The sequence below is a fragment of the Trichomycterus rosablanca genome, chromosome 26 (assembly GCF_030014385.1).
Source record: "Trichomycterus rosablanca isolate fTriRos1 chromosome 26, fTriRos1.hap1, whole genome shotgun sequence".
Classification (NCBI taxonomy): domain Eukaryota; kingdom Metazoa; phylum Chordata; class Actinopteri; order Siluriformes; family Trichomycteridae; genus Trichomycterus; species Trichomycterus rosablanca.
In genome coordinates this window covers 11195692-11211443 of record NC_086013.1, presented here as the reverse complement: position 1 = coordinate 11211443, position 15752 = coordinate 11195692, and the positions used below count along the sequence as shown (strand labels likewise).

The following is a 15752-nucleotide window of genomic DNA, read 5'->3' as shown; positions in this document are numbered from 1 at the left end:
ATTAACAAGATTTCCCATGCTGCCTCACACCCAAACATTGTCCCCTGGACAGGATATCATCATATACTGTAAGTTCATTATGGAGATACTACAGTATAGATGATGTACTATCCAGGGTGGCATTCCTCCCATTCACGGACAGCACGTACCCACATGGTTTCTGATAGAGAGAGGCGGCTAAACCGTTACCATTACTGAGTTCAGTAATGGTAAGGGTTCTTTTGCTTCTTCTCACTGACATCTAAAGCATCAAGTGGAAATCAACCTTCAAACCAGACGTGTGGATGTGGATCAGAAACATGACAAATGAGCAGCATGTGAAATAGGATGTAGGATTTTTTTCCTTTTGCAATATGTATCTCCAACATTAAAGAAGAACCTAAGTGTAGTGAAAATAGGAAAACAGGAAAGGTAAAATATACAGATTATTAACAAGATTTTAAATATAACACTTCCAAATTTGTAACCACATTTATTAGAAATGTTAGAATGAGATTTATAGGGTTTCTAAGTAAAATGCTCATGTATAAGACATATCTCAATCCAAGCTTCTCTAGAACTTATAAAAAATTGTAACTATTTGTTCAGGCGCTTAGTTGGTGCAGCGGTTTATCTCGTTAGCCCACTACCGCTGAGATATGGGTCCGTATTACAGAGGTTTGCTACACAAACATGATTGGTTATATCTAGGATGGGGGGGTATTCCTGCCTTGCGCTTATGCTTCCTGGTGGAACTGGACTTGCTGTGACTTTGACCAGGATAAACTGGTTGATAAAAAAAAATAGTCACACATGTTTAGAGCTTTAACTATTCACATAAATGTCAGGTGGTTTAACCACACAACAACTATAATAATTATAATTATAATAATTTAATAATAAATATAATATTAAACAATACTATATAATAATATATTTTTAATAACAATATACTTATTATTATTTTTTATTAATAATAATAATTATAATCATAGTAATAATCCTAATAATAATCAAATAATAATATAATTTTAGTAATAATTCTTTAGTCTTTATGGGTTCATTCCACCTGACCTTAACGACAAGTACAAATATTAGTGACAGTTAAGACAGTCAATTATATTATTCATAATAAACCAGGTAGTGGTAATTAAAGTACACACCATGTTGTATTCAAATAAACATTAAATGTTAATATTATTTTTTTCTTACTCTATTTACATGAAATAAATAAACTGATTTGTTCTTTTGCCATTTATATTATCACAAACACTAAAACAAGGAAAAGAAGTAGAAAAGAAGGAAAATAATATTTTGATATTATATATTTTTATTAAAATACAAATAGCATTAAATGTTTATTTCAGTGCATGTCATTTATTGATGTTTGAGTTTCTATTGACGTTTGTTAATCTTTAATAGCCATAAATTGTCATACATTAATAAACAGAATGATTTTCACCCCGACCTAAATGTGCGACTGTCTTTACTGTGCCTACTGTATTATATATATATATACAGTATATACACATACACACACTGATCAGCCATAACATTAAAACCACCTCCTTGTTTCTACACTCACTGTCCATTTTATCAGCTCCACTTCCCATATAGAAGCACTTTGTAGTTCTACAATTACTGACTGTAGTCCATCTGTTTCTATACATACTTTTACCCAAGGTGGACCAACTAGGTAGGAGTGTCTAATAGAGTGGACAGTGAGTGGACACGGTATTTATAAACTCCAGCAGCGCTGGTGTGTCGTATCCACTCATACCAGCATAACACACACTAACACACCACCACCATGTCAGTGTCACTGCAGTGCTGAGAATCATCCACCACCCAAATAATACCTGCTCTGTGGGGGTCCTAACCATTAAAGAACAGGATGAAAGCAGGTTAAAAAAAGTATGTAGAGAAACAGATGGACAACATTCAGTAACTGTAGAACTATAAAGTGCTTCTATATGGTAAGTGGAGCTGATAAATAGGACAGTGTGTATACAAACAAGAAAGTGGTTTTAATGTTATGGCTGATCGGTGTATATGGGACCACAGTGCAAGGTTGGTCAATCCACCATGCAACATTCAGTAGTTGAAGGACCTGCTGGTAAAGTCCTGGAACCAGATACCACTGGACTCCTTCGGACGTCTTGTGGAGTCTGTGCGGGCAACAGCTCAGAGCTGGTTTTTACAGCATATTGCTTGGGTGGCATATTGCTGATGTAAATGATTGCAATGTCTGTATCATGCAGCCTTATAAGGATGGACTCAAAACTGCAGTCCCATAAACAGGCGGTCCTTTGGCAGTCCAAAAACCCAAGCTAAAATTTGTAGGCAATTTTTAGAAACTGCAAATGCGCCCAACAAACTTGGCAGACGAGGGGCTGATGATGTACTGTCCAGTTTAGTTCTTCAGCGTAGCAGATATTTTCAGCCGAACCTCACACATGAAGGCATTCGTTAAATCTATCCCGGCCTCCCGGGCTATTCTGGCAATCAGCTGCCCCCCGGGACCGATCACCATTTTCTGTGGGGTAAGAGGAAACAGTGAGATATATAAAAATATAGCAAATAAAAAATGTAATGACATGAAGTGTTCTTGGAATATCCAGTGTTCAGTAGCTATTAAAACGTTTCTTCTGAAATTCATATAAAAATAATGAGCAATGATGTGATTTTTTTTTTTACTATTAAATTCATGCATTTTCTCCCAATCTATCGTAGCCAATTAGTCTTTCGATGCTGGGGACCCCCATCACGTCCAAATAGGATATATTTGCCCAACACATACTCCCTCTGACATGTGCGCAGTCCACGACCCCCTTTTATTCACCCATACTTTGTGGACTGGAGCGTTAGACCAGTCTCACACATGAAGAGTCACCGATCTCCCCACTCCTCCACTTCTGTACAGGCACCTCGGGCTACAAAACAGGTTCCTTACACAGCATTAAAGACCCCACCTGCTTTTTGGTCCGTTCTTTTCCCACCCAGCAGACTAGTGGCCTGCCAATTGTGTCTGCCAGGGGGCGCCCAGCCGGTAGCAGAGCTGAGATTCGAACACGGAGAGTTTAGAATCCCAGCGCTCGCCACCTGGGTGCCCTTTTATAAGGATTTAATTGAAAACAGCACATTTGATTTTTGTAAATATACGCCAATTCCCAATTTGATGCAGCAAAACGTTCCAAAATAGATGGGACCAGTATGTATGTGAAATGATCAAAAACAACTGTTTTGGAGGTTTTCTTAGTAAACAATAAGTAACCAAAACGCCTTAACTGAAGTATCAGTTGTTTACATATCGAAATGGGTCAGGGTTCACCACAAAACAGTCCAATAGTTCAAAACGACGTTTCTCAAAACCTGCTGTCCAGGTCTGTCCGACACACGTGCAGTAGCCGAGTGCATCTTTTCACCTGCACAAGGCGAGTTCATATACGGATTAGTCTTGCACACGAAGAGTCACACCCTGATCCCATTATCCCACGTCTCTGTCATTGATCGGCCAGCAGAGATCACAATTGCATCATTTATGAGGAATCCCCTCCGGGACCCTCCCTACGAACGAGCCAATCATTGTTCGTGTAGGCGCCCAGCCTTCCGGGAGCAGAGATGAGATTCATGTGATGCATTTAAAGCGAGCACACTATATAACAACTGAGATTTTAGACTGTTCTTGAATCGTCTATATTTTATTTATAAAAGAAAAGCAAACATTCTCAGTCTTTACACATAACTTAGATATGAAGCATCTGTTTGCTTTTTGAAATCAAGGTAACATCACAGAAAAAAAACTATTTAAGCCCTTCACTCACCATGTGACTGTCCTTTTTCACATGCAGTTTGACAGATATGTCCAATTTTCCATCCCCAGTCTCTCTCCAGAACTCGATGTGCTGCAAAAGACAGTAAGAGTTAAAATAGTGATCATTCCATTCCAGTAAGATGAAAATTCAGAGGGAATTTTTTAATCAGTGAAGGTCAGATTTAAAGCAGAGGAAATAAAAAAAAAAAGACTCGCAGCATAGTGTGCAGAATGTTTATATAAATGATTTTTACGTTTACGAAAGCTGTATTATTATATTATTTCATGTATTTATGTTTAATCCTGCTAAATACTTGTATTTTTATTTTTTATTCATTTAAAACTAGGGATTTGTTAATGTTTTACCTTCAGTGTAATGAAATCCATTTACATTTCTACTGTTTAGATCAGGGGTGTCAAACTCACGGCCCGCGGGCCAGATCCGGCCCGCCACGTCATTTTATGTGGCCCGCGAGAGCTTAAACGACGATTGTTGTGATGGTTCGAGTCGTTACAGAGACGCAGTTATAATTTAATGGGACACCTGCGCCTTTAAGCGGCAACTGGTGGCATCATAGTCATGGCAACTAACTTTGACCTTCGCTGAGAAGCCATGTGACTTTTACGGCAATAATAATAAATATAAATAATTATCTTGCAGTATAATACAGAAGCATCGTCTGTAAGTAGTGGCGTTTATATTCTCAGTTGTTTGTAAATGTTTAGTGAGTATATCACAGCGTTTTAGTTACAAATTTACCGTAATTAAATACAATTGTTACCGTTACTATAGCAATTAGTATCTTTACACAAAATGCTAACTCGTTAGCGCTATTTTACGTTTGGTTAAATCTCATATTGTACCAGATGTAACACTTGACTACAGCTGTGTGCTTTTACTGTATTAAGTTCTTTATTGTTTTTATTGTTTGTATTTTTACTTCATTCTGGTGCACACAGTGTATCACACAGCTGGGAAGCAAATAAACCGACTGTATTCTCAAGGGAGCTGTCTGTCTGTCTGTCTGTCTGTCTGTCTGTCTGTCTGTCTGTCTGTCTGTCTGTCTGTCTGTCTGTCTAGCTGAGCAAGGGGGATAAACTATTAGTGAGGGCAGAACAATTGTCTTAAAATACACTGTAAAATCCTACATTAACTGCATCTCTCAAAATGCATGCTGATTTTGTGACCTGCAAAGTGACACATCCCGCCAGTAGATGATGTGAAGAAATATTTACACATAATCCCAAAATGTACAAGAAGATAAGTAAGAAAATTAAGCAGAAGGAGGAAATTTAATGAAAATGAAAACAAGTTTGTGCTTCAGGAAGAAAAAACGGTGCGTCTCTTGTGTTATGAGGCCGTGTCTGTGGTAAAGGAGGACAATATAAATGCAGAATTCAGCCTCCAAGAAAAACAACAGACTGCAATCACAGCAGAATGAGAATACGTTACAATCGGCCCTTTGAGGGCCACAATAATGCTGATGTGGCCCTCCGTGAACATGAGTTTGACACCCCTGATTTAGATGATGCTTTTATCCAAAGTGACTTACAAGACGTACATGACTGAATACAACTCAAGCAATTCAGTTCAGTAAGTAAAGAGCCTTGCTCAAGTGCCCAACAGTGGCGACCGAGCAATGGTGGGGCCTAATTGATTGGGTACTCTTGGGTGTGAAAGCAGTTGTAGCCTAGCGGTTAAAGTACTGGGCTAGTAATCAGAAGGTTGCTGGTTCAAACCTTACCACTGTTGGGCCCTTGAGCATGTCCCTAAACCCTTAATTGCTTAGGTTGGATAAATGTTCTGATTCCCACTAGGAGCTCTCCAGTTTGAATCCCAGGCTGTGCTTGTGACCTGGTCGGACATCCAAACAGGCACAGCTGGCTGTACTGGAGGGAGGTCGAATTGGCTTGATTGCTGCTGTACAATTGCGACCTCTGCTGTCTGCTCAATGCACTTGCACTACCGTGTTCTCAGTCTCTCAGAGACTATCACTGGCAGGTGAAAAGACGCGGCCAGTGACTGTGCACAAGGGGGTGCGGGGAATTGACCGTGATTAGATTGGAAGAACAATGCAAAAAAACTTCCCTAATGAGATACATACATGGTTGAGGACCAATGGTCAGATGATCCTTATAGTATTATATCAGGCTGAAATCAATATATATATTTGGATTTTAATGCCATGTTTAACACATAACACATAATATGATATTACGTTTGATACAGCAACAAAACAATACCCTCAAAACCATCAAAGATTTCACAGCCAACCCACACTTAACATAATAATCCATCAGCGGTGACACTACCTGATTTATGGTGTAAGGAACCTCCTGAGGAAGGTATTCCAGAAGCTTCTCACGAATTGCATTGTTGCAGATGTCCTCCGGGCTCTGATCTGTAAGCACTGCATGGTGGTATTGCCACGGGCCTGGCTTTGCACCTGCCTTGATGTACGCCTGTCAAAACAAGTCATGTTTATTGCCATGTATGTACAAGTTTTATATTTAAAATGATTTAATTATCTATTTTTTCCCACTTTTTCCCCCCAATTTTTATCCCTATTCTAGTCGTGTGCAATTACCCTGATTGTGTCCTCTATACTGATTCGACCCTTTTGCCACTGACTGAGGACGCCACTCAACTGACCTGCGCCCCCTCCGGCACGCAGTCAGTACAGCCTGCATTTTTCACCCGCACGAGCCGAGTTCATACACCGAGAGACACTGCACGGAGGGTCACACCCCCCTCAATGTTATTCCTCAGCCCTGTGCAGGCGCCGTCAGTCAACCAGCAGGGGCCGCAGTCGCACCAGTTATGAGGACCTTATGCTCCGACTCTACCTCTAAGCCCCTGAACAACAGCCAAACGTTGTTCATACTGCCGCCCAACCCAGTCGGAAAGGCAGAGCCGAGTTTCAATACGATGTATCTAGAAACCCATTAAAATGATTTAAAGGTAATATGTTATGTTGCAGCCTAGCGGTTAAGGTACTGGACTAGTAATCAGAAGGTCGCTGGTTTAAGCCCCACCACTGCCAGGTTGCTGCTGTTGGGCCCTTGAGCAGGGCACTTAACCCTCAATTGCTAAGACAGTATGCTGTCTCAGTACTGTAAGTCACTTTGAATAAAAGCATCTGATAAATGCTGAAATTGTAAATATGAATGTAACAGCAAGAAGGGCCTGGGTTCGATTCCCCAGCCCTTGATTCCCCTGGGTTCGATTCCCTCTGTCTGTCTGGACTTCACATGTTCTCACTGTGTCTGTGTGGGTTTCCTCAGAATGCACCAGTTTACTCAGGCCAATTAGAGTTGCTAAAATTGTGTGAATTTTAGCAGCTGTGTGTGAATGTGTCTGGGGTGTTTCCTGCCTCTTGCCCAATGAATCAGACCCACAGCGACCCTGATCATGATTAATCGGTGGTAAAACAAACAATAAATGATTAAATGTCACAGTTTTTCCACAACACCACAAAACACAAGTCAAAAACATTCATATAAAAATCTATATGATGTTTACTTTTAAGGTCTGCACGTCCTCGCCGTCTGTGGCGCACATCATGAACACGTCCTTGAAGTGAGGCCACCCTTTGCGACTCTTCAAAGCCCTCAGCTGCTCTCTGCTCAGGCCTCTTTGGGTCTGTCTCTCAAACGTTGGTCCCTGCTCCTCCTCAGCCTCAGCTTTAGCCTCCAGGCTCTGGGTCTGTTCTTTTAGGTTCTGTCCCAAGTCTTTTTGGATTGGCTTCACCACACTTCGCACCTTCAGTCTTTTGCCATTCACAATTCCTTCAGTCAGTTCTGCTGTAACGTCCAACAGCAAGGGTTTGTTCTTCAACAGGTCCACCTGTACATGAGAGAGACAGGTTTTAGCTAGGATGTTAACAATATGATCAAAAGTATGTGGCCTTGTGTGGTGAAATTAAAGCTTTCCAGCAAGACAATGATGCCAAACACTTCCAGGTCAGCCAAAGCTTTAAAGAAAACAGTCCTGGAATATCCTGAAGTGCACTTCTAAGTCTCCAGATTTGGTGGGATTTAAAGAAAGCAGTTGAAGTACGAAAGCCAGCAAACCTCAATGACCTGGAGGCTTTCACATGAGAAGAATGGGTGAAGATCCCACACGAAAGGTGCCAGAATCTTGTTAGCTTTTATCATAATCGCTTAATAGAGTTTATCAAGGCAAAAGGACATTCAACCAAGTACTGAAGCTGGGGGTTGAATAATAATGCACATGGACTGTATTGCCAAAAGTATTTGGACACCTGACCATGAGCTGTTGGACATCTAATTTAAAAAACAAATGATATTACAATACAGTGACCTCTAGTTCACATGTGTAAGCATAGCATAGCTCCAGTCGTGTGGTTACCTTGTTGAGGACGAGGACGGCGGGAATATGCGAATTAAAAGCCAGGCACTTTAGCACCTCGAAGTCCAGCTTAATGCGAGTCCACTTGTCTGAGACATCCACCACCACCACCACTGTTGATAAAGGATGTTTAGTATTAAACAGGTCTATAATGTGTTTACCTGTGTATTGACAGACTACTGTGAGAGTTCTTTATTTATGCATTTAAATGTAACTTTAACCTTCGAAACCCTACAGACCCACTTGAGGGTTACAAAAACAATAATACGTATGTGGTATTTTAGGAATATTTTAAAGATGTTCATTTAAGAAGATATATGTGGACACATTGTATATCGAATGACCTGGCCGGCTCTGATGGATCATCAACATCCATGTTGTTATGAGTGCTAACATCTCAAGCTCTCGAGTTTCAATCTCAGCTCTGCTATCAGCCGACCGGGCGCCTACACAGACACACGAGTGGCTGTGTGTCTGTAGGGGGAGGGATAATGGCTGAAACAGGATTCCTTGTCGCTGGGGCAATTATGGCCCCTGCTGACTGGTCAATGCTTATCATCGATGCAATGCGCTCTGTGAGACCCCGCCCCTAGCGGGTAAAAAGAAGCGATCGGAAGTGCACGTGTCTGAGGGGGAGCGCGACTGCCTTGGCTTTCCTCGACCGGGGGTAAAGAAAGGCAGCAGTGATACACTAATGCACTAAAAATAGGTCCGAAAAAAATAAATAAAATATAAATAAAATAAAAAAATAAATATAAATAAAAAATAAATAAAAAGCAGGATATTCTTATTCGGTAAAACAAGAATTACACACTGAACCGTTACAATTTTTTTAATTGTATCACATACACAGTGAAACAGCTCCTTTACCATCTTGGACAAAAAAATGAAAGTCGTTTTTGGGTCGAAAAGAAAAAAGACAGCCACCTACAGTAGCTATGAACAATTTAACTCACATAGCTCACATCTTAAACACGTGCGGAACAAGGAATTCATACTATTTTGGTTAAAGAAAAACAGCAGTTGAGCATTTAAACATTTTGCTTTAAGCACAAGGGAGTCAGGAAAATGTTGTCAGACATTGTAGTGACCACCATCAAACCATGCAGAATGTCTAGACTATCCCAAACTGTCATTTAGTTGTTTTTTTTCTGCTAAACATTTATTAACAAGTGAATAATAGCTCACACAAATATTTTAGCGTGCCTATGTCTGTTTACTTCTGTTGTTTCAAACAGTTAAGCAAATCATTCACAATATAGCTAGATTTAAAGTATACATCACCTAAATCTGCCTCTTGTAATGATTTCAGCGGATCCACGAGAAAAGACTTTTCCAGCTGATGCCTGAGGAGAAGACGAATGAGACAGGATTTACCAGCACCGCTATGCTGAGGTAATTTAGCCTATATGCTAAATGTTTAAGCACAGTGCTAATGCACTCTTTTTAATGTCTTTCTTTTTTTAAATATTCTGACCTGGAATTGAAATGTACTTTCTCAAAAACCTTTCTTTATGTTTTTAAACATGTTAACTGGATCATATAAGCATTTAAATGTGCTTGTGAAGCTCAGTTTAGAGTCTGTTTTATGCTTTAGCAGAAATGCTGTGGAGAATGCTAACACAGTTTAGCATTCTCCACACAACTAAGCAGCAATTTGTTGTCGTATCGTTTAACAAAATGCGGTACAAGCACGTTTACCAATCTGACCTCTTATTTACTAAGCAGTTACAGTTCTGATAAACTCTGACCGCTATGGGCATTTTGTAATTTTTATTTATTATTTATTTATTATTTTTATGGCCTGCAGTTAAATGCACTTCTGAATCACAAACCAGGCTAAACTTTGAATGAGCTGCAAATGAAGATTTAACACATTGTACAATACAGCCAGAGTAATACATATATACATTTTAATCTCAATTAAATTCAATTTTTTTCGTATTTAAATCACCTACTTTTTAGCTTTAGAGGGAGTAGTAAGACCAGGTGTATCCAACAGGATCTGAAAGTACATATACCTTTAATATTTGCACCTTACTATAAAAATTTATCCATCCCTAAACTATTTAAATACATTATATAGCCAAAAGTATTTGGACACTTGCCCATGAGCTTGTTGGACATCACATTGAAAAACAAATGGCATTAAAATAAGGTGATCTCTATGTGATCTTTTCAGCTGAGAAGACTTACAAGACTTTGAAGTATGTCTGTGGGTATTTGTGGCCAATCAGTAAAAAAAGCATTTGTATAGCTGGGCAATGATGTTGGTCAAGGAAGCCTCAATTGATATTTCATTCCAAAGCTGTTCAAAGACCTTTCTTTGTGCACAGGGGTGCAGTCATGCTGAAACAGGAATGGGCCTTCCCTAAACAGTTGCTGCAGTATATAATTTCCTTTGTATGATTGATTTATTACACCTATTAGCAATCGTTGTGGATGAAACACATGACTTCTGTCATTAGAAGGGGTGTCCCAATACTTTTGTCCATATAGTGTGTCACTATCTCTGTTTGAACTTCAAAGTAACAAATGGCAATCAGACATCTATATATAAAATAGTAACATTTAATTTACTTACAATTTGGGTGTCGTCCTCTGTGATCACTCCAAGCGCACGGGATCTTGTGGTATGGACTTTGTGGGAGACTGGAAACAACTATTTAAAAAACAAACATGTTTCAAACTCAGAAACAGCATTAAACATTTTAAGCACTTCAAACGAATAATCAAAAGTGTAAATACCTTCCTGCCGAGGAGCTGGTTGGTCAGCGTTGACTTTCCTGCGTTCGGTGCACCGATTACAGCCACTCTTGAAACCTTTGGATTTTCTGGCTGATCTGGATCTTTCAGCAATAGCGTAAAGTGCTCAACTGAGGGTAAAAAATGAAGAAAACAAAGATGAATGGAGGACTTGACGACCTTGGCAGAACTGCTTTAATTCACTCAGCTGTAAGCTAAATAAATGACTTGCTTTTTAAAAGTGCATATTTTGTGTGGAGTAGAAAAAGGAAAATGATAGTGCTGCAGTTCATTGCTTATTGTTTATTGCATTGCTGTTTTTGACCCTGTTTTCAGCTTTATCAAGCTTTTCCAGCTTATCATGCAGCCCTTACGTCACTGGCTTCTTAAAGCATGTCTTGTATGGTTCTCCTGTCTGGGGAAGTTTGTGGTTCCATTAACTTTTCACTTTCAAATGACTGAACCAAATCAGACATTGCAGTTTAGCTATGCGTTCCCTAATAAAACAGAATATAAAAAATGCTCTAGGCAGAAACCTGAATGTGGAACATCACTAATTATACAATGCTATATTACACCAGACAGACAAATCCTTATAAAATAGTAATAAGCAATGATGTTCCCACAAAACTGGCTGGTTGAAACATCCAAACTTAATAATTAAGGGGGATTTCCACATACTTTTGGCCATATAATAGTGTATCCTTTCCGTATTCTGGCTACAACACTTAGTAGCAGCTCTGTATCTGAGTTAACCACAATGAAAATGGTGAGACAAGTGCAATGTAAATAAAGTGAGACCAGACTATGGATTACGACTACCTTTATCAGGTGGAACAGCGGCGTGAGCTGAAGATCCAGGAGGATTCTCCCCCATACTGAGCACTTGCTCTCTCATCAGTTTATCCACAAACATCTCGGTGGAGAGGAAACAGGCCGGAACGAAGCGAAATGCAGCTTTCCTGACAGCACAGCTATGAAGAGCTGAAGAACAATAAAATATTGAAGTGTATATTGAAGAATATTGAACAGCCACACTGGACGAGCCAGCCTAACAGCTAATGAGAAGAGAATACAACTATTCAAAAGTATAAGTACACATATACTGTACATATACAGCGGTTGGACAAAATAACTGAAACACCTGGTTTTAGACCACAATAATTTATTAGTATGGTGTAGGGCCTCCTTTTGCGGCCAATACAGTGTCAATTCGTCTTGGAAATGACATATACAAGTCCTGCACAGTGGTCAGAGGGATTTTAAGCCATTCTTCTTGCAGGATAGTGGCCAGGTCACTACGTGATGCTGGTGGAGGAAAACATTTCCTGACTCGCTTCTCCAAAACACCCCAAAGTGGCTCAATAATATTTAGATCTGGTGACTGTGCAGGCCATGGGAGATGTTCAACTTCACTTTCATGTTCATCAAACCAATCTTTCACCAGTCTTGCTGTGTGTATTGGTGCATTGTCATCCTGATACACGGCACCGCCATTGGATGCACATGGTCCTCCAGAATGGTTCGGTAGTCCTTGGCAGTGACGCGCCCATCTAGCACAAGTATTGGGCCAAGGGAATGCCATGATATGGCAGCCCAAACCATCACTGATCCACCCCCATGCTTCACTCTGGGCATGCAACAGTCTGGGTGGTACGCTTCTTTGGGGCTTCTCCACACCGTAACTCTCCCGGATGTGGGGAAAACAGTAAAGGTGGACTCATCAGAGAACAATACATGTTTCACATTGTCCACAGCCCAAGATTTGCGCTCCTTGCACCATTGAAACCGACGTTTGGCATTGGCACGAGTGACCAAAGGTTTGGCTATAGCAGCCCGGCCGTGTATATCGACCCTGTGGAGCTCCCGACGGACAGTTCTGGTGGAAACAGGAGAGTTGAGGTGCACATTTAATTCTGCCGTGATTTGGGCAGCCGTGGTTTTATGTTTTTTGGATACAATCCGGGTTAGCACCCGAACATCCCTTTCAGACAGCTTCCTCTTGCGTCCACAGTTAATCCTGTTGGATGTGGTTTGTCCTTCTTGGTGGTATGCTGACATTACCCTGGATACCGTGGCTCTTGATACATCACAAAGACTTGCTTTCTTGGTCACAGATGCGCCAGCAAGACATGCACCAACAATTTGTCCTCTTTTGAACTCTGGTATGTCACCCATAATGTTGTGTGCATTGCAATATTTTGAGCAAAACTGTGCTCTTACCCTGCTAATTGAACCTTCACACTCTGCTCTTACTGGTGCAATGTGCAATTAATGAAGATTGGCCACCAGACTGGTCCAATTTAGCCATGAAAGCTCCCACACTAAAATGACAGGTGTTTCAGTTATTTTGTCCAACCCCTGTATATATATATATATATATATATATATATATATATATATATATATATATATATATATATATATATATATATATATATAAATACACATATATACATATTTAAAGATAAATAAATATACATATAACAGATATACAGCAATTTAGCAGCATTCTACAGCTGGAGCAAAACTGTACTTACAATGTTTTTATATATATTCAGTATTCTTTCACTGGATTTGACTAACCTGGTAAATAAGGATCACAGATTCGTTTCATTTACGAAGTTGGGTGTTCAAGCCACTGAGTGGGAAAACAAGGGTGACTCCTTCACTAAAGCTCACCATTAGTAGCACCAGAATCTTAGTGTATCAATGTGTTGCTGTACATTTAGGCATGAAGTGACTTACAATTATTTTAGGATACAATTTAAGCAACTAAAGATTAGTTGCTTGTGGCAGAGTTGCTTGTGGTCAAACCCTCAGCCTACTGATTAATAGTTCAGTAAGCTAGCCAATGACCCACTACTGCATACTGATAGGACGCCATGTGCCCAAATTATGCTGTGTAATATGACTGGTTCAATAGGATAATTGCTTGTCACAGTATATAAGACTAGAAAAGTGGCTTGTGCACATCACCGTCCTGTGAATATGCAGTGATGTCAAGTTATTATTTACAAAACACATGGGATTTGCCTTCATAGACATGACTTAAAATTGGACCATGGGATTAACATCCAAGTATGAGTATGAGACCCATAGCCTACAGTACAAAGGCTTGGAGGGGAGAGGGGCATGAAAAGTGTATTTGGACACCTGACCATGAGCTCGTTGGACATCCTATTTACAAAAACACAAATAGTATTAAACTAGAGTGACCTCGATGTAATCTTTTAAGATTTCCCAAAAGACTCTGGTACATGCAGACTCCACACGAAGAAGACCCAAACTGCTACACCTGGGAATCAAACTCAGAACCTTCTCATTGCCAAGCGACAGTGCTACCCACCGTGCCTCTCAGACATTTAAATTGTATTTATTTTACATCTAAGTATGATACACATAGACTATAGTATAAAGGCTTGGAAGAGGAGGAAACCACAAAAAGTGTATACCTTCACACTATATGGTCAGAAATATTTGGACACCTGACCATGAGCTCGTTGGACAGCTCATTAAAAAAAAAAACATGATGTACAAGACTTTGGAATATGGCTGGGCAGTGAGGTTGGTCAAGTAAATGTCAATTGATGTTCCAGTTAATTCCAAAGCTGTACAGTGGGGTTGAGGTCAAGGGTCTGTGGAGGCCACTGGAGTTTCTTAAAAGTGCACAGCAATGCTGAAACCACATATGGCCTTCCCTAAACTGTTTCTGCAGAGTTAGAAGCTTACAGTTTCCTGTATATAATTGATTTCTTACACCTGTTAGCAAATGTTATGGCAGAAACACTTTAATTCTATAACAGTAGGGGTGTCCCAGTACTTTTGTCCACATATTGTACCTATTATACCAAGTTCTTCCATCTGATTAGATCCGAGTTTAGCTTTTAATAACCTGAATATGTGTTTTGATGTTATAATGTTACATTTCCAGTCTCAGAAGCTGAATTGATGTGATTGATGTGTTTTTTATACCAGCAGTGTGATGGTTTAGTACAGACCTGTGTGTAGACGAGGTGAGACATTCTCCAGTGGTACTGACAGGCTAGAAAAGCACAAAGACCGCCGCAAAAACACCTCACAAACTCGCCGAGCCATAGTGTAAAATATTCCTCTGTTTACACTAGATTTACCAAAGTTTTATCTCAACACGGTTACACTCCGGAGGTCGTTACTGTTCTCATGTTTGTATTCACATGCAGGCAGCGCGCCGCCATGTTTCTTCCGTCAAAGAGGCAGCAAAGAGGAGCTTCAAACCTCCGCTGCCTCATTCTTCTCCTGCCACCTACTGGATACACTGGTGCCGAATGAACTGTGTTTTATTGTTTATTTTTAATTTTGGCACGTTTAACATGTGTTGCTCTGGTTCTATTCATGACAGGACAGGTAGTTACAGGTTAGCCATGATGCGTCAGTTCAACTTCAATGTCAACAACGTCACGGCCATGTTTGTATCTTCGATTCACCTCACTTACACGTCTCCGGAGAACATACAAACTCCTAACAGAAAAGACTCAGATGGCTAGATTTGGGAATCAAACCCAGGACCTTCTCGCTGTGAGGCGACAGGCCAATCCACTGAGCCACTGTGCCACCCAGGCATTTCAATGGTTTGACTTTTTCGGCTCAAAAGATGACTTCTAGGCTAAATTGTAGCCTAGTTATAGCCTAGTGGTTAAGGTACTGGACTAGTAATCAAAAGGTCGCTGGTTCAAGCCTCACCATTGACAGGTTGCCACTGTTGGACCCTTGAGCAAGGCCCTTAACCCCTTAATTGCTTAGACAATATACTGTCACAGTACTGTAAGTTGCTTTGGATAAAAAAATGAATGAATGACTTGC

The 15752-nt window shown here is 40.2% G+C and overlaps 1 protein-coding gene across 1 annotated transcript; it reads right to left on the bottom strand.

Annotated features, from left to right (window-relative positions):
- Positions 1–1291: 1291 nt before the first annotated feature.
- Positions 1292–15165, bottom strand: eral1 (Era-like 12S mitochondrial rRNA chaperone 1). The gene is made up of 11 exons (XM_062988553.1): positions 14912–15165; positions 11733–11894; positions 10914–11041; positions 10750–10827; positions 10124–10170; positions 9450–9511; positions 8166–8278; positions 7317–7640; positions 6107–6256; positions 3804–3884; positions 1292–2515 (listed from the first exon to the last, which is right to left on the bottom strand). Exons 1-11 carry the CDS (start codon positions 15006–15008, stop codon positions 2393–2395), a joined length of 1365 nt encoding a protein of 454 aa, XP_062844623.1. The 5' UTR covers positions 15009–15165; the 3' UTR covers positions 1292–2392.
- Between the last annotated feature and the right edge of the window lie 587 nt (positions 15166–15752).